A 22,562-nucleotide genomic window follows, 5' to 3' on the forward strand; every position below is an offset into this window, starting at 1 on the left:
CCCGTCCCGCCCCTATCTTAGTTTCATGTTTGCAACTATGGTCTGTACACTTCGTACTTCTATGTTAATCCCACAAATTGGCATTGGCATGATTTTACAGACAGTGTTGGGTTTCATTTACTCCAATGTTTACATTTTCATGACATCCAGATTGCCAATATTTTCTCTGTCTAGGCTAATGCTAACAAAAGAGGTGGTAACTGTCCTTGCTCACCACTTTCTTGGGACCATGTTCCTCCCAAAGGAAATCCCAGGCGAGATCGCTGATCCAGCTCTGTCTGAAATGTCTGAAAGGGCCCCGGAACAGCCTCCTGGCACTTTCTGGTTAACCACGGTTTGTCTTCAGGACTTCCTCTGCTTCCACTGTTGCTGGTGAAAAGTCACATCACTTTTTCTTACTCTTTCGTAGTATTCTTTTTGAGTATGGGGGCCATTTTGGGGTCTCTAATACTGTGCGGCTTTACCTGATATGGCTAAAGGGAATTCTCACCAGGGTTTGCTGGGGGTATAGGACAGATTTCCTCACTCATTCTGAGAACTCTGAGAGCTGCTCTCTGCAAAGTACCTAGAAGTCCATCCGCCCTCCCTTGCTGGGCTCTGATTGGCTGGACACTGCTCTCCTCCAATCCAGGTAGCAGAGCTCAGACTTCAGATGTAAACAGCTCCGGGGGGCCTAGGGAAAGTGCAGATTCTGTCCCCGAGGCTGGTGGAAGGAGGACTCGGGGAGAGATCAAGGAAGGCCACCCCAGAGTAGAAGCCCAGGCTCCACCTCACTAGAGAGTAACAGCCTGTACGTGGTTTTGATTGTAGCTGTGAACGCAGGCACCTCCAGCCCTGGAGCTGTTGGTCGGAAAGAACCAGGAGCTGGGGGGAGTGCGCTGCCAGCTGCTCTCGCCCTGAGAAATGCAAGAACACCACACAGGGTCATTCTTACGAGGGCACAGGATGAGGACAAGTGACAGGAAACACTGATTCACTGGTTTCTGCTGCTCCCACCGAGAGAAGTTTCCTCACAGATCTGAACACCACAGAAGTTCTGTCCTGTGACAGCTCTGCCCCTCAGTGGCCCTTCAGCACAGCCGGCTTGGGAGATAAGCAGACTCGACACACCAACTCCAAGCCCTCCTACCCTCTCTGCAGGACCCTCTCCTGCACCAAAGGCACCAAAGCCAGCCAGCACCAGGGAACAGATCTCACTTGAGGGAGGGCTTTCAAGATGTGGCAGCATCTACTGGGGCCTGATCACTGTCAGCCAGTACAGAGATTCGATCAAGTACATCACCTTCCAGTTGGCTGGACCAGGTGCCTGGGTGTTGCTCTCTGCCATCAAGCATCCCCGGGAGGTCTAACAGAGCCCATTCCTGTGGGCTGGCAGGTGAGGGAGAGGCAGGTGGCTTCACAATTCAGCTCCAGGGACTCCAGGAATGGGGGGAAGAGGGAACGGCAGGGAGGCTGCTGTGACGGCTGAAAGGTGGGATATGGCTTGTACTTCTGGGGGTCTTTATATCTGGGCTTCAAGAAAGAAGATGTGAAAGATCCTAGTCAAGACGGAGTGCAGGTAAACCGCCATCCCAGCAGCAGTCAGTTCCTCCTCGGATGGTGATGGGGTGCTACTCCGCTGTCTGGAGAAGCAGGGGAGGGGAGGGCCACAGGTCCGGGCGCCCTGGAGGTGTTTCCAGCTCTGTGGGCCTAGGGTAGTCCTTCCTGGTCAGCCCTGCTAACCAGAACCAGTCAGGAGACAGAAGTTCCCATGGGAAGAGCGAAGCAGCCAACAGTCCTGTCATGGCCCGCCCTCCCTCGGGCCGGGCGCCTCCAACCAGAGGGCTCTGCTGTGCCTAAGCCACTGTGCTGCCATGCACAACTCCTGTTTCCTGCCCCGGGGGCTGCACTGCATGGGTGGGAAGCTGCCCGGCTTGCTCCTGGGTGTGCCTGATGCTCAGGGGTGATGTTGTTGACGCCTCGGAGAGCCTGGGACCTGCTTAAGGCTAATACTCCTCCAGGGACTTCAGGTGCCCCATCTGTGCCCCAATGGCCCCGGGTGACCACCAGGGAAGCTGCAGCAGAACAAGGAGTTAAGCGGAGGGCACACAAGGTCCCAGAAGTGTCCTACAAAGGAGGCAGGTGGCACAGCTGTGGGGATCCAGCTTGCTCTGCCAGACCCGTGGAAAGTGAAGCTGACCCGAGGTCTGGAGCTGGAGGCTAGAGTCACGGTGCTCCAGAGGGGAAACTGCCAGCTCTGAGTCATGTCTGCTGCATATGGCGGGGTGGGGTGTGCATTCTGAGAACTCACTCTACTGGGCGGGGTAAGAAACGTGCATCTGGATTATCTAGATTAATCAAACAGTATCTCTCAGTCATATGTGGTCTCTGCCCACAGTCCCTGGCTCCCAGCTCTGCAGCAATCACTCAGGGGAGTTGTGGGAGCTGGGGGGGGGGGTGCCAGGGAGCTCACCAGGTGGGAGGGCCAGTTCCCAGGAGAGGAAGGCTGGTGAACTGTGCCCCATTCCGGATCAGGAAGCCCCGAAAGCACCTCAGAACAGGGCTTTGGAGAACTGCAGGGTGAACACACCAAAGAGAGGGTGCTGGTGCTCTTTCCCAGACCTTGCAGGGGCTTCCTTGCCAGTACCCTCGAGGACAGGCCTTTCCTGCCCTCTGCAAGCTTCTCTAGCCTAAGATTCAAGAGGGTGATGGTGACTGATGAAGAGCAGGGCAGATATGCAGGCAGGAACCTGGGCTGGGCCATGGTCCCGACCTGAGCAGCAGCTCAGGAGCACGTGGTGAGGTGTGCAGGGGCCTGGGGAGCGAGTCTTCCCTGCAGAGGCTGAGGCTGTGTATGGGGATAGAGTGTCAGGACAGAGTGGCGCTGAGTGCCCAGACGCTCCCTGTGTGTGGTGTGCTGGGGACAGGGCAGGGCAGAGCACCCAGACACCCTCTGTATATGGAGCTGCAGGGTTTTAGCCATCTTTGAATGATGTGACTTGGGTGGACAGTTTCTCCCTGCTGGGAGACTGTGGAAGGCTGGGCCTCTGGGATAACCTTGGTGGGATTCTCCCACGTGGCCCCCACATAGGGAATGCTGTAGAGAAATGGCCCTGGAGGGGTGAGCAGGCCCCAAGCACAGCTCACCTGCACAATGAGCTTCCACCATCTTCCTTGGCCCAGTTTATTCACAGTATGATGAGGGATGGGGGGGATCCAAGGCCACCCCTCACCCCACATCTCAGGATTTCAGGAAGAACTCAGGGCCAGCTAGGCCTGGGTCTGCCCAGGCTCTGGAAGGGCTGCACAGGTCACAGTTGCGAAAGGACACAGGTGCTGAGGTGCATACATTCACAGGTACACAGATGCATAGATAATAGGTACACAGACAGAGGCACATAGGTACACACACACACACAGGTGCAGAGGTACACAGGTGCACTGATGCACAGGTATACAGACATATACCTAGAAGCACAGATACAAAGGAGAACAGATACTGGCACGAACACAGACACATAGGAGCACACACACATAGTAGCACAGACAGACACACAGGTGAACAGACAGACACATAGGAGTACAGACACACAGGTGTACAGACAGACCCATAGGTCCACAGATACAACACAGGAACACAACCAGATACACAGGATCACAGACAGACACACAGGTGCACAGACAGACACACTGATGCACAGACACAGGCACACAGAAACAGACACATAGGAGCACAGACATACAGGAACACAGACAGACACACAGGAACACAGACACACAGGTGCATAGACACACAGGAGCACGGACAGACACACAGGAACACAGACACACAGGTGCATAGACACACAAGAGCACAGACACACACACAGGAGCACAGACACACAGGAGCACACACACAGGAGCACAGACACATAGGTGCACAGACACACAGGAGTACAGATAGACACATGGGAGTACAGACACACAGGAGTACAGACACATGGGAGCACAGACACAGGAGTATAGACACACAGGAGCACAGGTGCACAGACACAAGGGAACATAGATAGATATACAGGAGCACAGGTACACAGACATACTGGCCACACAGACACACAGACAGAAGCACAGACTCACGGGTGCACAGACACATAGACTTACAGAGAGATACACAGAAGCAGTCTCACAGGAGCACAGACACACAGAAGCACAGTCAGACACATAGGACAACTGACACACAGGAGCACAAACACACAGGTGTATAGCACCAGTGCCCTTACAGCCCTCTGAGAAGCCCCATGCCACACACAGCCATCTTAAAGGTGCATAGATGCCCACCAGCCTTGGCATGGGCAGCTGCCAGGCAGGCAAAGCAACCCCTGCAGAGGAACCCACATTACAAAGAGAGTATAACAATTTGACGTCGGGCCAAGTCCTCCCCATGAGTAGATTAGCGCTGAGAGGTTAGAGGTTATTTGAGGTCACAGGGCAATGACATGGGTCAGACACACTGAGAAAGTATTAATATTATTGTGTAATATTAATAGCACAGCAAGTGACAGCAGCATGCAGGTGAGGGCACTGGGAGGGAAGGGAGATGTGTGAGCACTCACATCTGGATGGGGGATGGCGTACTGTCCCTGGATGGTGTAGGCCTGGAGAGAGAGAGGGGATAGGGGTCAGGCAGAAAGTGAGACCTATCTCCCCCACAGGGCAGGTTTCTCTAGAGTGTGGCTTCCCTTTAGTCACCGGCCCCATCAGGAGGTTGGGAGGACAGAAGGGGGCCCAGTGCCAGGCCCTGCCCATGTCCTCAGCCACCTGAGTCCAAGCGACAAGTGGGGAGCTGCACCCAGCTGCTTCTGAAGGCTGCAGGAAGCTTGGCCAGAAAGCAGGAGGGAGTAGAGAATTCAGCTCCACTCACCCCTCCTACTCATGCCCCAAGTGTTCTGGGGGCTCCCTGGAGATTCTCAGGGTCAGCAGAGCTATACCCATTGGTGCCCAGGACTGAGCTCTACCAGGCTGCTATGCCAATTTAGACACCAAATAATGACTTGCCCATCATAGTTACTGCTTACTAAACTCTGAAAATGTAATCAACTGCCAAAGACTTCTATAAAATATGTGTTCCAAGAAGAGAATGTAAAGAGCAAAGGAGAGGAGAAGTGGAGGAGGTGGAGGAGGTAGACAAGGAGAGGGGGGAGGGAAGGGAAAGGAAAGGAAAGGAAGGGATGGGAAAGGAAGAAGAGGGAAGGGAAGTGAAAGGGAGGGGAAGGAAGGGGAGGGGAGGGGAGGGGAAGAGAAGAAGGGAGAGAAGAGGAAAAGAAAGAGAAAGAGAAAAAAGAGAGAGAAGGAGCTGGCTGAGGCAACCAAGAAAGGTGTGAAGCCAGGTGGGCGGGTGGACCTGGGTCAGCGTGGACCCGGGTCAAGAGTGCTGGGTGCAGCTCTCAGACACTGGCCCTGCTGGGTCTCATTTGGGATCAGAACACTGACAGCCATGTTGACTGTGGCCCCTGCAGTCCCACCCCCAGGCCCATCCGCTAAGACGTTTCCAGAACCTCGAGACCCCAACCCCACGAAACACACGGAGTGGAGGAGAGTCAAGACTGAGACCTGCTCCCGTGGTTCAGTTCTTAGGCCTGCAGGTGTGCCTGGGAGGACACAGCTCTGACATCCACCAGGTCTGGTGCCCTGCACCCAGAAGAGGGGTGTCCTGTCCACCCTAGAGGGAGACCTCAGGCCAGGCTGCACCACTTCCACAGCCCCTCAGGGATTCAAGGCCAAATAATGGCGGGGGAGGTGGGCTAGTGGGAAGCAAGAATCTTCCTGCTCAGGCAAATGTCTGAGAAAGACATGGGATGATGTGGCCGTCCCGATCCAGATGACAGGGGCCAGCTGGGGTACATAACTGGGTGAGGACAATGACCCCTGAGAGCAGCCCTGGAGAGATGCATGTGGTGAGGGAGTGTTGGGCCTGATAATGGCCACAAGGCCACACTGTGTCATAGGAAGGAACTGCTCAGGGACTCTGTGATGACATTTTCTGCTAAAGCATGTAGCTTAGACTGCAGCCCAAAGGTGGGGGTAGAATCCCCTACCTCTGACACTTCCTGCAGGATCAGGACATGAGTGCCCTCAGGCACAGGCTGGTGGGAAGCAGGTACTTCCCCTGGGCACAGAGAGCCCCTTCTTCAGTGTGGTGGGGCCCTCTGCCCAGACCCCTCCATAGGAAAGGCTATCCTGAGCAAATCTTCTCCACCTCTACCTACTGGCTGCTCCCTCAGCCCAGCCAAGTGGGTGGCCGGGTCTCACAGGGAGTCTCTGTCTTAACTCTCCATAGACAGACATTTGTGCCATCGACTGGACGCAGAGCCCTAGCATGCCTGGGCCATGGTCGCAGGCCCTCACCCCACTGTGGTCCCCCCAAGGCTGGAGGGAAGGCCCCGGGATGGACATGGGGTGAGCCAAACTCTCCGCCCCCCTCCTCCCTCGCTCCACCCTGGCAGGCCAGTGGCTTCAGCGGACCTGAGGCCAGGGGCAACTTCCTGCCCATCCCTTGGCTCCCGGGCACAGTGAACAGGCATTTGGAAAAAGGGAGCCTGTGGGCCTGGCATGCCACTGTAAGGCCTGGGGTATGCTTGGAGAGCTGTGGGAGAAACTGCCCTGGGCAAACTCAGGGGGGATTGGGCACCTGCCACCCAGGACATCCTCATCCTCCCTGATCCTTCCTATCTGTGGACACTGGGTGCCAGGCGGTGGCTGAGTGGCTCTGCGTCCGCGCGCACGAGGGGCCCGCGCAGTGAGGAGGCAAGAAAACCTGAGAGCACTAACGGGCAGCGGCGGGGGCTGCAGTAAAAGGCTGAGGTTGGCAGTGGAGGCCGCGAGCGGGTCGGCTCTTACCTGACCACCTGCAAAAATGACAGGGGTGGAGGCGGGCTTTGGGCGGTAGGGAATGGTGGCACCTTTCGGTGGGGACTAGGAAAAGGGACAGGAGAGGGAGAGAGAGTGTTAGTGTGGCCCCGCAGAGAGCATTCCTGATCTCGGGCCTTCTCCCGAGCCAGCCCATGCACTTACCCACCTGCCCACTGCACCCTGACCCACAGCACAGCCCCTAAAGGTGCCCCATATGCTGTGCTGGCTTTGGGGGGAATTTATGGGGTCAGACGAATGGTGCCACCAAGCCAGGGTGCCATCTATTCACATGTGACAGAACAGCACCTGTCCCGTTCCTGTCCCCTGCAAACTGCTACCTTCTATGCATTGCCCGCAAGGAGCAGTCTCCCCCCTACCCTGGACCCCAGCTCAGGTCAGGGGACCCACCACAGAAGGGCCAAAGATAACAAGTTTCACCCCCCAAAACACTTGAGTCCACTCCAGAGGCAGAAGCCTGCCCCTGCCCTCTCCCCCGATGCCCATGTCTAAGCACAGGCCCCATTTCCAGGCGGCTGCAGCCTCTGATCAGACACCCCCACCATCACCACCACCATGCAGCTGGCACCAGCCTCATCCCCCACTCTCCATGGTGAGAATCTGGCTGGGGCAGAGGTGGGGATGCCCATCCCTTCATGAGTGCTGGAGCTGGGGTCATTCAGGCTTTGTCCATGCCTCAGCCCTCCATGTCCCCAGTATGTCCCCATCAGGCACCAGTTAGCCAAAGAGCGAACAGGGAGGCACATCTGTCTCTGTACCCAAGCTACACTTGGGCCCTTTGAGCACGCTGTGACCCTGACTGGAGCACGCTGGGACACTGAGCATGCTGTGATCCTGAACACACTGTGGTCCTGTGCATGCTGTAACCTTGAACACGCCGTGACCCTGAGCATGTCATGACCTTGATCATGCTGTGACCTTGAGCACGCAGTGACCTTGAGCACGCTGTGATCCTAACCATACTGTGACCTTGAATACACCATCATCTTGAGCACACTGTCACCTTGATCACATGTGACCTTGAGAATGCCATGACCCTGGGCACACTGTGACCTGTGCATGCCATGACCTTGCGCATGCTATGACCTTGTGCATGCTGTGACCTGAGCACACGGTGACTTGCTCATGCAGTGGCCCTGAGCATGCCATGATCTTGAGCACGCCATGACTTTGCATATGCTGGTGACTCTAAAGAATGTAGGGTGGCTGAGGGTTTCTGAGCTGATGCAGGCTAGTGTCTGGGGTGAGCCTGGGTCCAGCTTCAGTATTTCCGGGGTCATGGCCAAACTCATCCAGAAACACCTGAGCACAGTGGGTATTATGGTCTCGGCAGGATTCAGGCAGAGTTGGTGCTCAGGTGAGAGAATGAGCTACACCTGACTGTCACTCTGCCTGTTGCATCCTCCTTCTGGATCAGCACCCAGTGCTCCTCTGCCCCCCTTGGTGCTCATCTGTCCCCCCTTTGCCCTTCCATTGGCGTTCCTCTATCCTCCCATCAAGGCCAGTACCTGATGGTCCTCTACCCTCAGCGGTCAGCTGACCGTGACTCTGATTCTGCCCGTACCCATGACCTCAGACAGAGGAGTTCTTGGAGCTCAGCTCCAGGCAAAGTTCCCACGGGAGCCAGCCCATGCGTGCTTAGGGCCCACACCATGGGAGGGTCCTCTTTCTGGGATTCGGGTGTCTGGCTCACCCCCAGTATGTGCAACTCCCCAATCCTCTGCCGTCTGTCCTGTGGTCCCTCCTTTAGGGCCATGGTGATGGCTGCTAGCCTGGCCTGGGCCCTTATGAGAAGAACAAGATGGAGCAGGGTCAGCCGATCACATAGGCTCACAGAGCCACATGCACCCAGCTTCCCGGGCAGAGATAAGCCTTCCCACCTGGGCCCGACTTGAGACTGGGCCCTTCCACAGCCAGAACTTCCCCTCTGGCCTGCTGGGGCTGCACATCACCCACAAGACCACTAGAGGGCAGTGCCGAGAAACTGGGGAAAGGGTCGTGGGAGCCTGAGCAGGCCTCACAACCCCCCTCAGCAGCACCCAGCACCAGGGAGCAGCCCCATCCATGCACCCCGTGAGCAGTGTAGAGGAAGCTTGAAAACAACGTCTATAGAAGAGTTTTGGAGGCCACTGAGGATCATCCTTCAGGGAAAGTCCCACAGAAACGCCGGGTTTCGAAGTCGTGGGGGTGCCCAGTGTCGTGGGGATCCTGGGTGCTGAGCAGAGGTACTGGTAGGTTACAGGCCCCTTGGCTCAGACAGCCCTGAGCAGCAGCTGCGGCACCTGGGCACAGTCCGGCTCCTGGCGCTGTGGCCTGCCTCCTTAGCAGCCATGCTTGCTTCTCCCGGTTCTGTTCCAGTAGTTCACTGGCCCCTCTCCACTCCGGGCATTGTCAGGCACTTTTTCTATACCCAGCCTAGCTCCGACCTCCAGGATCTGGTGACCCGAGTTTGCTTGTCGGTTCATTGGGCCAAGTCTGAGTGGGGACACTGTCACCGCCCCGCACCGACTCCACTGCATCACAGAGGGTGAGTCTAGCCCTTCCAGAGAGGGGGAGCTCACTCCTCTCTCCTCCCACGCCACTGCCCCCATGCGATCTCCCACCTCCTGCACCCTGGTACCCTGGCCGTGCACAGGGCTCAGTGCCTGGATGCCCACTCTCCAGGCTGACCCTCGAAGGCAGTGATGGACCGGCACGCGACGACTATACCTCCAGCATGACCACACAGATCTGCTTAACGCATTGGATGATGGCATCAGGGGTCCCCGAGATGGTCACTGCCCGCTCTGTGGAGTTGGGCAGCATGTCCCCAGCCACCTGGACCTGAGCACCTGTGGACTGGAGAGACAGGTGGGGAGGGCCTGCAGTGGGGGCAGTGGACCTCAGCTTCTCCACAGGGTTCCCAGCCCTCTGCATGGCCCCTTAGGGATACCAGGGCGGCGGGGGTAGAGGGGGCACAATAGACAGGGTATTTCCTGCTGGGGACAGGCAGAAGACATCTTTCCAGTGGCCTATTTCAGACACGCAGAGCTCTCCCTGCATGCAGCCTCAGACAGCAGGAAAGAGGGGACTTGGAAGGGCCTGGAGTGGGACCCATCCTCCTGGGAAGAGGGAAGGGCTCAACCCAGAGGTCAGAGTCAAGCGGGAAGGGAAGGCACCTTTACAGCTCATGTGAGTTCACCTCATGTGAACTCCAGCCCAGGGGTGGGGACAACGCAGCTGCCATGGGGGCGCCTCTGTGCCTGGGACACAGGGTCTCGATAATCACTATTGGGGGTGCTCTCTGGGCTCATCCCCAGTTATGGTTGTGTCGAGTGCCTGTCACGTCCCCACAGAGCTCCTGTCAGGGCCTGAGCTCAGGCAGGCTGACCCCCTGGTCCTGCCAGCCCCCCAGGCAGGCAGTTCCTGTTACCTCCCTGATCTCCTTGATCTTGGAGCCGCCTTTCCCGATCAGGGATCCACACTGGCTGGCTGGGACCACCAGCCTCAGTGTTACTGGGGGTTTGCTGGTGGCAGGGCTGTTGCTCATGGAGTTGATGATGTCCTGGATAAGCAGGGCATACATGTCAGTGGTGTGGTGCCAAGGGAGGTGAGGAACTCTGGGCTCCCAGTGGGGGTGGGGGTGGGTTGTGGTGCCCCATTGACCCAGGATGAGGGGAGGAGACACATGGAGTCTCACATAGACATGCAGGAATGTGGCAGCTCAGTGCGACAAAATAGGACACAGTGACCAGGGTCATACAGAAAGACAAGGGGGGACAGAAAAGGGTGGAAGCCCCTGAATGCCTCACACACTTGGGAACAAGGTGAGGTGCTGACCCAGAACCCCTATCACCACCATACCCCCCAAAAGAGATGGACCAAGGTGCCTCCCCAGGGCTTGAAGACCCATCTCACCTCCTCAAATTTGTAGGCGATCATGGCGAAGGCCTTGAAGATGGCATCTGTGGGGCCTGTAATGGTCACGATCCGTTCTGGGCAGTTTCCCTCTGAAATATTGATCCTTGCCCCACTCTGGGAGGGGTCAGAGGATCAAGAGTGAGAGAGAATGAGAGAGAGCGAGAGAGAGAGAGAGAGAGAGAGAGAGAGAGAGAGAGAAGAGAGAGAGGGAGAGGGGGAGAGATGCAGAGAAGGGGAGAGAGGGGGAGAGAGAGAGAGAACAAGAGAGAGACAGAAGGAGAGAGAGGGAGAGAGAGAGAGGAAAGGGAGAGAGAGAAAGAGGGAGGGAGGGAGAGGGAGAGGGAGGGGAGCAAAAGGGAGAGGCGCTTGACTTGCACATGGCTGACCTGACTCTATCTTTAGAACCACATATGGTCTCCTAGCCTCGCCAGGAGTGAGCCCTGAGATAAAAGCCAGGAATGAGCCCTCAGCACAGAACCAGGAGTGATCCCTGAGCATAGAATGGCAAGTGGCCCTTGGGCACAGAGCTAGGAGTGACCCTTGAGCACAGAGTCAGGAGTGACCTTGAACACAGAGCTAGGAGTGATCCCCGAGTACAGAGGCAGGAGTTAATCGTGAACATAGAACTAGGAATAAGTCTTGAGCACAGAGCTGGGAGTCAGCCCTAAGCACAGAGCTAGGACTGAACCCTGAGCACTGCCAGGTGTGGTCTGTCTAACTGCCTCCCCCCTGAAGAGGGGAGTTAAGAGTCAGGGTGGTGACAGAGTGGTTGGAAACCTCTGTAGGGCTATTGGGCCCCCTCTAGATGGACATTCCCACATGGTACAGCTTTGGGATGCTGTGTCATCCCAGGGGACACAGCCAGGGGAGCCTGTGCACGCCCCTTGGCCCCCTCTCCCCACTGTTCTCCAGGAACTAGGACTGTGGAGGCCAGACTATACTCACCTCTTCCCGCATTTTCTTCACGGTCTCTCCTTTCTGGAACCAAGAGTTGGACAAGGGCACGAGGTCACTAAGGCTCCAAGCTCAGGCTTGGCACTGGAGGTGCCACGTGGGGAACCCTAATGTGACCCCCCCAAAATCACTGGGATGGGGCCAGGGCCTCAAGAAACAGGCCAAGGCACAGCAGCCAGAGTGGGTCAGGATGGCTGCAGGGCTGGGGGGTCCCCAAGGCATGTGCCCAGAGCTGGCCTCCTTTCTGATAGAACAGGCCCCTACCCTCACCCCCCATGACAGTGAGAGATTCCAGGGAGCAAGAGAGGAGGATCTTTGGGGTTCCCAGACTTTGGCACAGGTCAGGGCAGGGGCCATGCAGGGGCAGCTGGGCTGGGTCCCATGGAACCCTTGAGGCAATATGGTTGCGCCTTACCTTCCCAATGATGCTGCCAACCTCCTGCAGGAGCAATGGAGAAAAGGGTCACAAGTGGGGCAGATCACAACCTACCCGCAGCCCCTTGGGGCCACCAAGAGGGGGCACAGCAGTCCTTTCAGGCTTGAGTCAGGACTTCAGGAGGCAGCTGGGATGGGACTTTGGGCCAGAGTGTGGGGTGCCACACTCCAGGATGGGACGAATGCACTAGTACAGTCTGGCACCTCCCGGAATCACCTCCTAAGCCAAGATGGTGTTTTGTGGGCAGTGCCAGGCTGCTCCTGCAGAAGTGCAGTGCAGTAAAGCTGACAGAGCTGCTCTGTCCCTCCCCAGAGTTGGCTGCATGCTGGGGCCCTGCGGGTCACTGGGGAGGGCTAGGTGCTGAGCCCTCCTGCCGTGGGCTCTTTTGGGCACAGAAGTTTCAACACAGCCTACTGCTGCTTGTGCCAAGGCAGGCCGGGGTCTCCTGTCATGAGTGGGCAGTGGGACCCACAGAGGAGCTGGGATGGGTATGAACGGTCACACATGATGGTACATGACACACCATATACACAAGCAGTGCACTGATGGGACTGATGGGCATGCGTGTGCACACGTGTCTCAGCTGAGACTAACAGGGAGTCGTCACCCGCTCTGGCCGCCCAGTGGGTCCAGGCCTTGGTGAATCAGACTAGATGAAGAGCTGTTTCTGGTTGGCCTGCACAAGACCAGGGCAAGAGGGTTCTGGAAGGCGAGGTGGACCACAAGGGCTGTGGTCAGGAGCCCTCAGCATTGTGGGCACTGGCAGGAGCCATAGCACGGCTCCACACTCCACAGCAGGCTACATGTTGCCCCTATGCCGTCCTGCAGGCTGTGCTCATAAGCCCTGGTGGGGAGCAGCCTCTTAGGGCCCCACTGGCTGGTCTGGGCACTCAGGCCCCCAACAGGGTGGCAGCAAGGCCATGGGAGCACATTAGGACTCACTGAGCTGCAAGGTGTGTCCTCGGTGAGGACTCTCAGCACGGTCCCTCTGTGGCCAGGGCTGCCCTTACCTTGCCATGCATCAGAAGGCGGATGGTCAAGGTCACGTTCAGGCCACCTTCTGATACCTTGGACTCCATCTTACTCCAGAGATGTGGCTGAGGGTGCGGGCTCCAGGCACCAAGCGGGGCGTGTGGAAGGACAGACGGGGCCCAAAGGGGGTCACCTGGGAAGGGAGGCACAGCCAGATGAGTGGCTCCCAGGATGGGGCTGCCAGGTCATTGCTGGAGTGCCCTGAGGTATGGGGCATGTCCAGACCCCCCTGCCTCTACAAGTGGAACATGGGGGGCCTCTCTGTGAGTGAGTGTGGTCTGGGCCTTCATTGGAAGTGCCGACGTGGGGACCAGAGTGCAAGGAGAGGAGGTATGGGCACCCAGGGGCATTGAAGACGTTTCATGGGGCAGAGAGGAGGGAAGGGCAGGGCAGGAGAGAAAGGTGCAGGGAATGGCAGCCACAGGCACTGACAGTGGCCGCCAGTGCAGGGGGTTGCCCTGCACACCTGTCATGGCCTGTGTCCCACTGCGCACCTGCAGGCAGAGACTGCAGATGAGGATGGAGGAGGCAAGCCGCACGATGAGGCAGCAGGAGGCGTGGGCGCAGACCCGTGCCCTCCGTGTCCCCCGGCTCTGGACACGTTTGACCTAACCTGGAAGGTGAGACCACATGTCAGCAAAGGAGACTGCAGATGTTCCTCTGACCTGAGAAGGGCTTTATTGAGAAAAAAAAAAAACAGTTTATCAAAATATTTCTGCTCAATGTGCTCAAGTGAAAAAAAATATAGAAAAACATGAAGAGCAGAAACAAAGGACCTCTGGAGGCATGAGAGATGGGCTGACACTTCTTCCTTAGGGACGCCGTGACAGCAAAACATGTCCCCATAGTCGAGGACTTCCTGCAAGGGCCAATAGTGGAACACACAGGAAATGGCCAGATGCCCAGGGTCCCAGACAAGGGTTTGTGGGTGGTGTGTGAGGTGACCCAGTACAGGGAGGGGGTGAAGGCCCCCTGGTAAGCAGGTGCAGCTGAACTCCATGCAGGCTCGAGGCTGGGCACTGTGACCTGCACTGAGAAGCCACTCTCCTGCTCTTACCAGGCACAGCTGGGCTGTGGAGAAAGTGGGTCAACCAGAGAGTGGGGGCCAGGCCCTCTGTCAGCTCTACCCGTTATGGGCCAGTGGCCAGGGCCAGGGCATCCTGGATAGCTCCCGGCCTGCCCAAAACCCTGACAGTGTACTTCCGCTCAGGGAGGCCCTTTGCAGTCCTCCCACTGCCCCAGCTGAGACTCAGGTTTCAGACCAACACTACGTGCTCTCATTCTAAGAACTCAGGGGGGAAAACAAGTAAATCTGAGGAAACAGGAGGATGAAATAAATCACTGTGATTTGAAACAGAAAACCTAGAGAGAAACCAGCAAAACAGAGTAGATTCTTTAGAAAGAAAGGAGTATAGACCAGCTTACAGTGAGGTGGATGAAGGAAAAAGAAAGTAAAGTCTCAATACAAAGAACCGAAGTGGGGGGATTCCCTATGGGTGTGTGAACAGCTCTGCAGATGGCCTCACCTGAAGCACACAGCCTGGACACCCCCTTGTCCAGGAGAAAGGACCCTAACATAGCCTCCATGACTAAGAGGGTTAGCTGCATAATTAACCCCACCCCAGAAATCTCTAACCCTGAAGGGATCAGAGGAAAATACGACCCACTGCTTCCAGAATAATTTCTAGCAGACCCTCATTCAGAAGGAAGCAAAAACATGTCCCAGTTAAAGAAGTGTGCCCTGATGCAAAAATCAAAGTAAGGACAAAAGAGGAAGGTGACATTAGGGAGAGGTACAGAACAGCTCAGCAATAATCTAGAGTGTAAGAATGACATGGGCCGACCCTCTTGACCGTCTCCGCTGAGGGGAGGCTGTTTTGGAGTTCAAGATCCAGTGATAAAATCAACCACATCCACAACCTAAAGAAGCATCATTACTACATCAGCACAGGCGGAAAGCGTCTCGCAGAACTCAACACTTCATCATGGAAAAACGGACTCAGGAGACTGGAATGGAGGGGACTTCCTCAGGGGACAGAGAAATCACAGGAAGCTACTGGTTTGCAGCCCTTTAGCTCACCCACCACTGTCCTTCCCCGTCCCCCTTATCCCCGCCAAACTGTCCTGCTCAGCGCTCAGCACCCAGTGTGGTCAGCACAAGAAGGCAGGGGCAGGATGTGAAAGGCATGCGGCGTGCTATGGTCATGGGAAAGATGCGATTTCCCCTTCAACCTAATCCTCAGAACTGTATCAGAATCCCAGCCTGGAATTCATACAAAGAAGATGACTGCACGATTGATAAGGAGAGACAAGGGAACCACAATACTGCTGTGACCCTGATGAGGTAAATGAAACGGAATGAAATGTCTTTCCAGTTTCAAAGCTCATTCTCCAGCTGCCCAGTTGAGCTGGGCCTCACTGCCAAGGGAAATCAGAGGTGGGCACAAATGGGGAGTGAGACCCCCCCCACTCAGACCTGCCGGTGGGGTCCTGACAGATGTTGAAAGGCAGCACATCTACAGGCATGAAGGCAGAGGTGCTGGTGGGTGGGCCTGGGGCCTCTCGTGCAAAGCCAGCGGTCCTAGCAGATGAGGCTGAAGGCCCCTCAGGAAGAGCTGGTCTAAGTCAGAGAGAACCAGCAAACCAGGCTGACGACACCCATAGCAGCTCAGCACAGGTCTCTTTGGCCTCTCTCGCAACTGCTCTGATCAGAAAAGCTGAGTCTGTCTTGGCCCCAGAGCCTGTGACTCCTTCTCTTCTCTTTTTCCTCAGTTTCAGAACATGGAAACTGTATCCTTTGGAGACTGTCATTTCTGTCAGCATCTCCACAGACACAGGGCCTGCAGACCAACCAATGCTTTTGACCCACACATGGGTTTCTGCATGGTCTTGACAGTGCTCTTGACAGGCACATGGCTGAGAGTTGTGCTTTTCATTTTCATGTTCTTGGACATTTCCTTATTACCTTTAGCTATTGGCATCTAGTTTATCTACTGATTATTTCCCCGAAGGGACTGGGTGTGCCTGGGACAGGAGCTGTGCAACAAGCTGTGCATGTGCCAGCCCCCTGCCCCTCCACTGGGCTCTGACAGGACCCACCTCATCTCTTAGTGCCAGGGGTTTGGTGTTCTTACCTGCAAAGATGCACCTGAGGTGGCTATGCCACCTGGCTGGCACCTGCCTTATCCCAATGTCCCATCACTGGCAGTGCAGCACACCAGGTTCTGAGACTTAGTGTCTGTTTTCTCACCTTTAACCAAGACTGCTGTATTTCATGTCAGTATCTTGTTGATGACACACAGTTCAATCATACACCTTTTTCCTCACTTCCAATGACCAACTGGCACAATTTCCCCCTCACATCTGCAGGGCACAGAGTGTGAGCTGCTGTGGAGTGACCACGGCAGCAAGACTCCAACCCCACATGAGTACACAGAGGGCACAGTGTCCAGCTTCCCCTCTCCTGGGCTTGGGGCACAGGTCTATGGCATTTCTGCCCCAGTGCCCCCTTAGGGACATGCACCTCCCAGCACACAGCCCAGGTGATCTGTTATGAGTAATCCTGATCATCATCACTACACACACACACACACTCTCTCTCTCTCTCTCTCTCTCTCTCTCTCTCTCTCTCTCTCTCTCTCTCTCTCTCTCTCTCTCTCACACACACACACACACACACACACACACACACACACACACACACACACACACGCCCTGTAATAGGGGCTCCAACAGTCTGTGTGGTCTTTGGTCTCTGTTTTCTCTTGAGACCAGCTCATTGTGCAAACCAAGTTTTGTTCTCTGCTGCTGAGTGTGTCCCCCGACTTGTGGGATCGGGCATTGAACCAGTTTAGGCTCATTCTACTACCTGTAATACCAGGAACAAGCACTCGCACAATTGGGGTGAGCCTGTTTTCTCTTCCCTGCCCCACTCCTTCAGGCATGGTTCACTCTGAGCAGCCCCAAGTTGCCGGTGGTCTCTTCCCTCCATCCTAAGCAGAGCCTGCCCAGTAGTGCCTAGTGGTGGCCTCTTGCCCATGGGCCCTTTGCTTTCCCTGTGAGCTCTCCACCCCATCCTCTCTGGCCTCCAACTGCACGATGCTCCAGGTAGACACACCCCCCAACTGATTATGGCTTACAAAGGTTTCAGATGCTATCCTTTCACATCTCACTGGGGCATTCACAGACAGGTTGCCTGTGATGAAGGGAAAGTTCTCACTTTCTTTTGTGGATGTGCCCGACTCCTTGACATTTCTCTGAAATCGTTCATAGCTTACATTTAGTGATCTGTTCTGAGTTCAGTTTTGTAGAAGGTCAAGGTTGTTTCCTTGCTATGGGATGGCTTTTTTCATATAGATCTCTTGGGGGCTGAAGCTGTGATTCAGTGCTGGAGCTGATACCTTGTACTTGGAAGGCTCTGGGTTCAATACCTGGAGAGAGAGAGAGAGAATCCAGGTCTCTCATTATTTCACTTGATTCCTTGAAAATGCTTTATGAAATGCCCCTATTCCTGTCGGTCTCTGGCTCAGATTTCTGTGGATGTATTTGGAACCAGCTCTATTATGTTCATGCTGTGCTTCCCATTCAGCAACAGAGCACTGTAATAACATAACATTTCCCTTATCTGTCCTATTTCAAAATTCTCCTAGGTTTTCTTTGTTGCTCCAGCTGGGATTCTGACAGGAGTTGTAGTTAACCTTCCAGTGACTAAAAGTCTGTTCCAGAAACATCTATGTGAGTGATCTGTGTATGGACATGGCACGTCAGTACCAAGATTTGTTTACACGTCTCTCTCAGCACTTCAGAGCTTTCAAGCCCCATCTTTGCAAGCTGCAGAGCAATGGGTCATTTTTGTTTTTTATGTAAATGGTGTTTGGGTCTTGGTTTCCACTGTCCAATGATGGCATATGGTAGGGTGTTGCTTTTCAAAGATGATTGTGCATTATTAGGCAAATGAACTTAGGATCTCAGATGTAGATACTCCACGACTTCTGCAAACAGGAGCATTTTTTCCTTTTTCATCTGACCTACACCCCTGGTGTTTCCTTCCTTTCCCACTGGCCTGACCAGAAGCTGTGTCTGCACTGGCTTGGGAGCAGAACAGGGGGCAAAGCTCTGCCTACTCTATTCCTCTCAGAGCCCAAACTTCATTTGCTGCCTTCTAGTGATGAAATTTGCAAAGCCTGGGTTTGTGGTGGGTGTGGTGAGATTCTTGAAATATAGCTCAACTGTTCTAGCTTCAGAGCTGCTCTGTGCCCCTCCCTCTTGCCAGACACCAAGCACAGCAGTCCGCCACTCTGGGAGTGGGAGGGGTGTGGTGGGTGGAGGCAGGGTGGCCTCTGCTACAGACATGTAGCCCCCGCCCACACTGATGCCAGCCCAGTATCCAGCTCTTATTCCCATTCTTACTACCAGGCAGAGAAACAACCTTCCTGGTACATGCTGAGGGGCTGCGGTACAGTGTCTGTAGACATCTAGTGTCTGATGGTCAAGCTGATAGGCCTTCTCTGTGGGGAAGGGGACACGGATCTGCCCGCATCCACAGTGCAGCTAAGGGCACCTGCCCTGGCCGTGTGTGTCGGGTTCTCTCCTAGCTGGATTCTTACCTAGAGAATGCTGTGTGTCACCAGCATCTGGAACACGGGTGCGTGATCGTATCAGCCAGTGTAGCCTCTGTGGGGGCACACAGGCGTGGGGCATGCCAGCCAGCACAGCCTCTATGGGGCCCCTGTGTGCGGTGGTCCATGCAGAATGCACCCAGGGCCTCAGTTGTCTGTAGACTGATGGGGAAGGTCGACGAGGACACGCCCCAGGGACAGAAGCACACTTGGCTGGGCGCATTTTCCGGCTCAGTGCCCATCAGCTTTACGAGGCCAGGACGGCAGGAGCCGCCAGAGTGCATTAGTGCATTTGCTGTTGGGTGCTCTGGGAGAGGTTCTGAAGGCTAACTGTGTCCTGGCAGCCCAAGTGAGCGAGCGTGTAATTCTGAGAGGAGCTGCAGGGGGAAGGGAGAGAAGGCAGAATTCTGAGAGGTGGGTGTAGTGGGGAGGAAGAGAGAGTGGAATTCTGAGAAGTAGGTGCAGGGGGAGGGGAGGAGGGTAGAATTCTGAGACAGCAGGGTGCAGAGGGGAGGTAGGGAGGGTGGAAAGGCACATCCTGTGCCCCAGGTCAGCGAGGTGGTGAGGAGATAGCACTGGGAAGGAGGGATAGATGAAGGGAGGGATGAAGAGAGGGTGGAAAGCACATCGGAGAGAGGTGGGTGCAGGAGGTGGGAAGAGGTGGAAGAAGCAAGGACAGGAGGGGGTGGAGGTGGGAACGCATAGTATTACTTCCCAAAGGAAGTAGTGGTTGAGGGAGGGGAGGAGGAAGGAAGATTAAAAAAATTAAAAGGAGTCTTCACCCTCCCGCAGGGCTGCCCAGGAGCCAGAAGGGCATTGCAGCAGGGCCTCCTCCGCCCTCACTCCAGGGTAAGCCTGGATCTGTACAGGGAACAGCCGTAAGTGCTTATGGCACAGTGCTCCCCATGCAAACCCCCAAAGCACCACTCCTGTGTGCATGAGGGGGCAGGGAGCCATCCCCTTCGTGTACAGTGGCTCTCAGCAGGATAGGACAGGACAATCTCTGAGCGCCCGGCTGCCTCAGCACAGCTGTGACGGGGAGAGAGACCTCTGAGAGACCAACCATTCACAGCAGGGGCTGAGCCTGTGTGCCTGTCCAGGTCCTTCCTGTGGTCACTGGGCAATGGGGACAGCGTTTCCCCAACTGCTGGCAGCAGGAAGCGACACAGATGGTGATCTGCACCCTCTACACCAAAAAGATGGGCACAAAGGTTTTCAGATGTGCAAAGGACGGCAACTATACGGCTTGTCATCTAGCAGCAGAGCAGGCAGCGACTCCAGGGAAAGGCAAGGCCAGCAGTGAGAAGGAAGAGGTGCTGGGTCCCCTGCTGCTCTGGAGTTCAGGCTCAGGGCACCTCCTGTCCAGACTGGCCATGTTCCCCAAGGATGCAGCTAAGTGGGACCCCCACGGTTCCCCCACCCCACCCCAGAAGACATGAAGTGAGAATCACTCTTGCAGGCCCAGTGAGGCGTGGAATTGGGGAGGTTGGCCCCTGTCCCAAGCCCAGATCGGGCAGGCTGCACCCCTTCCTCAGTGTGCCCTTGAGGGCATTTGTGGGGCTTCAGGAGAGAAGTGGCAGAAGGCCCCATGATGGCATAGCAGGAGGGCTTCAGGCCCCTGGCCTTCTCGCAAGACAAAGTTACAGGCACAGGAGTGTAGAGGGGACAGGGGCTGGTCACAGTGCACTCTGGGCTGGAGCTACAAGAGCCAGGTCTGCTGGCCAAGCTATCCCCAGACCCCTCTGCCTGTTCCTAATGGCCCATGGGGGAGAGGGGCTGTACGAGAAAGAAAGCCTGAGAGGGAAAGCAGCCCAGTTGCCAGGAAAGAAAGGGAATGGGGTGCTAGGGATCGGGAAGGGGGCTCTCAGCTGCCAAGGTCTGGGAGGATAGGATGCTGGGGATGGGGGAGAAGGCTTTCAGCTGCCAGGGTCTGGGGGGATGGGATGCTGGGGACGAGGGATGGGACTTTCAACTGCCAGGGCCTAGGAGAATGGGGATCAGGGAGGGGGCTCTCAGCTGCCAGGGTCTGGGGCAATGGGATGCTGGGGCTGGGGGACGGAGGTCACTCAGCAGTCAGCGTCTGAGGGGATGGAGTGGTAGGTATGGGGGAGGGAGGAGTCTCAGCTGCAAGGGCCTGGGGGAATGGGGTGATGGGGACAGAGGAGGGGTCTCTCAACTGCCAGGTCCTGGCTGGCACATCCCAGGCCCCAAGGCTCTATGGCAATCTAGGCCACAGGAAGACAGAGATACAACCAGGCCCCTAGCTGGGGAAAGACCATCATGGCGGCACCTCCTGAAGCCAGTGAAGAAGAACAAAGTGTCATGAGGCTCTGGAGCTCCTCTGGCTGGGGTCTGGAGTGAGGGCTCGGAGATATGCCCCACTGCTAGGGGGCCCAGATATGCGGATGTGCCTACCGTCGTCTCGCTGAGGGCAACACAATGGGCAGTGTGATAGCAAGGACTCATCACACACACCGACCACGGACACAGGCACGGAACATTCTAGGTCTGGCCTGGTCACACTGCCACTCCATCCAAGCCGGACATCAACCACCTGCTCTGTGCCCATGCATGTCCCTTACCTTCCCTCAAGCACGCTGGGCATGGTCCTGAGACTTATCCACTGGGGTGTGCTGGTCTGGCTGCCCTCTGGGGCCCCTGTGTGGTCAGGGGCTGTGTGGACAGGCATCAGGCTGGACTCAGGGGCCTGAAGAATTCCTACAGACCCTTTCCAGCCTTCTTGGCATGCTACCCTCGTGTTCCACTCCTGACTTCCACACTGTCCCATGCCTGCCTGCCGTGTGACAGATGAACCTGTGCCTCCCAGATGTGAGAACTGGTAAAATTCACTAAGGAATTCTGTTCTAAAGCTTACTGTTCCATGGAAGACAGGTTTGTGGGCATTTGAGGGCAAGCTGGAGACTGGGTGTTTGTGCCAGGGCTGTGGCTTGGCGGTGGAGCCTGTTGGTCTGGGTTTGAGCCCCAGCTCTGCAGAGCCTTGATGTCTAATTCAGAGCCTGTTAGTAACACTGGCCATACCTACTTTCCAGGAGGCGGTCTGCCTCTACTCTGGCCTTCCCATGCCCAGAGCCCACCTGACTCTGGGTCCCCACTTCTGCTCTGAGGTGCAGCTCATGACTCTTGGCACTTACAGGTACCAGCTTTCTGACTGGGATGCCGAGAATGCCTCTCCAGAAAGCTCTTAGTTGACAGTGGTGTCTCTCGGGCCCCATCGAGAACTGCGGATCTGCACAGTTCGTGGGGCATAGACTAGGCGACCCCCTCCCCATCTTGGAGACTTCAGTTGCAGGTGCCGAGTCCCATGCCTTCCTCACACAGAGGCCACAACTGCCCCGGTCAAGACTGGTCTCTGGGGAGCACTGTTAGGGAATTGGAGGAACCCTTCTTCCCCACTTCCTAAGTAAGATGAGACCCAGAGTGAGGATGTGCAGTGTGAGGCCGGAGCACAGACCTGCCTGGTGGGCAGGCAGTCAGGTGTGGGAAGCTCATCCCCTCACACGGCCCCTAGGGCAAGGATTGAGAGTATGATCTTACTTGGTTTGGGGGCCAGGAGGCGAGCTGCTCGGGACCACAACCGCTGGTACTGGGGATGGCACAAGGCACCCAGTTCAGGGGGTGCACTTAGTCTGGTGAGCTCCCTTTAGCCCTGTAATTCTATTTTTATCACAGAATAAACATCTGTACCCTTGTCTCTTGCCAGCACTACTGGCAAGAGT

The 22,562-nt window shown here is 56.0% G+C and overlaps 1 protein-coding gene across 40 annotated transcripts in view; it reads right to left on the minus strand.

Annotated features, from left to right (window-relative positions):
• Window positions 1–22,562, minus strand: part of PCBP3 (poly(rC) binding protein 3) — a 208,789-nt gene that overhangs the window by 7,270 nt on the left and 178,957 nt on the right. For 7 of the 40 annotated variants that reach the window (XM_055129292.1, XM_055129298.1, XM_055129297.1 and 4 more), the window contains 10 exons: window positions 13,702–13,820; window positions 13,186–13,340; window positions 12,155–12,178; window positions 11,731–11,763; window positions 10,783–10,899; window positions 10,298–10,429; window positions 9,595–9,723; window positions 8,537–8,669; window positions 6,787–6,863; window positions 4,572–4,613 (listed from right to left, as the gene is read on the minus strand). In XM_055129292.1, coding sequence (XP_054985267.1) covers window positions 4,572–4,613; window positions 6,787–6,863; window positions 8,537–8,669; window positions 9,595–9,723; window positions 10,298–10,429; window positions 10,783–10,899; window positions 11,731–11,763; window positions 12,155–12,178; window positions 13,186–13,340; window positions 13,702–13,820 — 961 coding nt within the window. Of the gene's footprint in view, window positions 1–4,571; window positions 4,614–6,786; window positions 6,931–8,536; window positions 8,670–9,594; window positions 9,724–10,297; window positions 10,430–10,782; window positions 10,900–11,730; window positions 11,764–12,154; window positions 12,179–13,185; window positions 13,341–13,673; window positions 13,821–17,484; window positions 17,638–22,562 lie in introns of all 40 variants that reach the window. The other 33 variants (XM_055129303.1, XM_055129301.1, XM_055129302.1 and 30 more) reach the window with 13 other exon arrangements.

Source organism: Sorex araneus, chromosome 2 (assembly GCF_027595985.1).
Source record: "Sorex araneus isolate mSorAra2 chromosome 2, mSorAra2.pri, whole genome shotgun sequence".
Taxonomy (NCBI): Eukaryota; Metazoa; Chordata; class Mammalia; order Eulipotyphla; family Soricidae; genus Sorex; species Sorex araneus.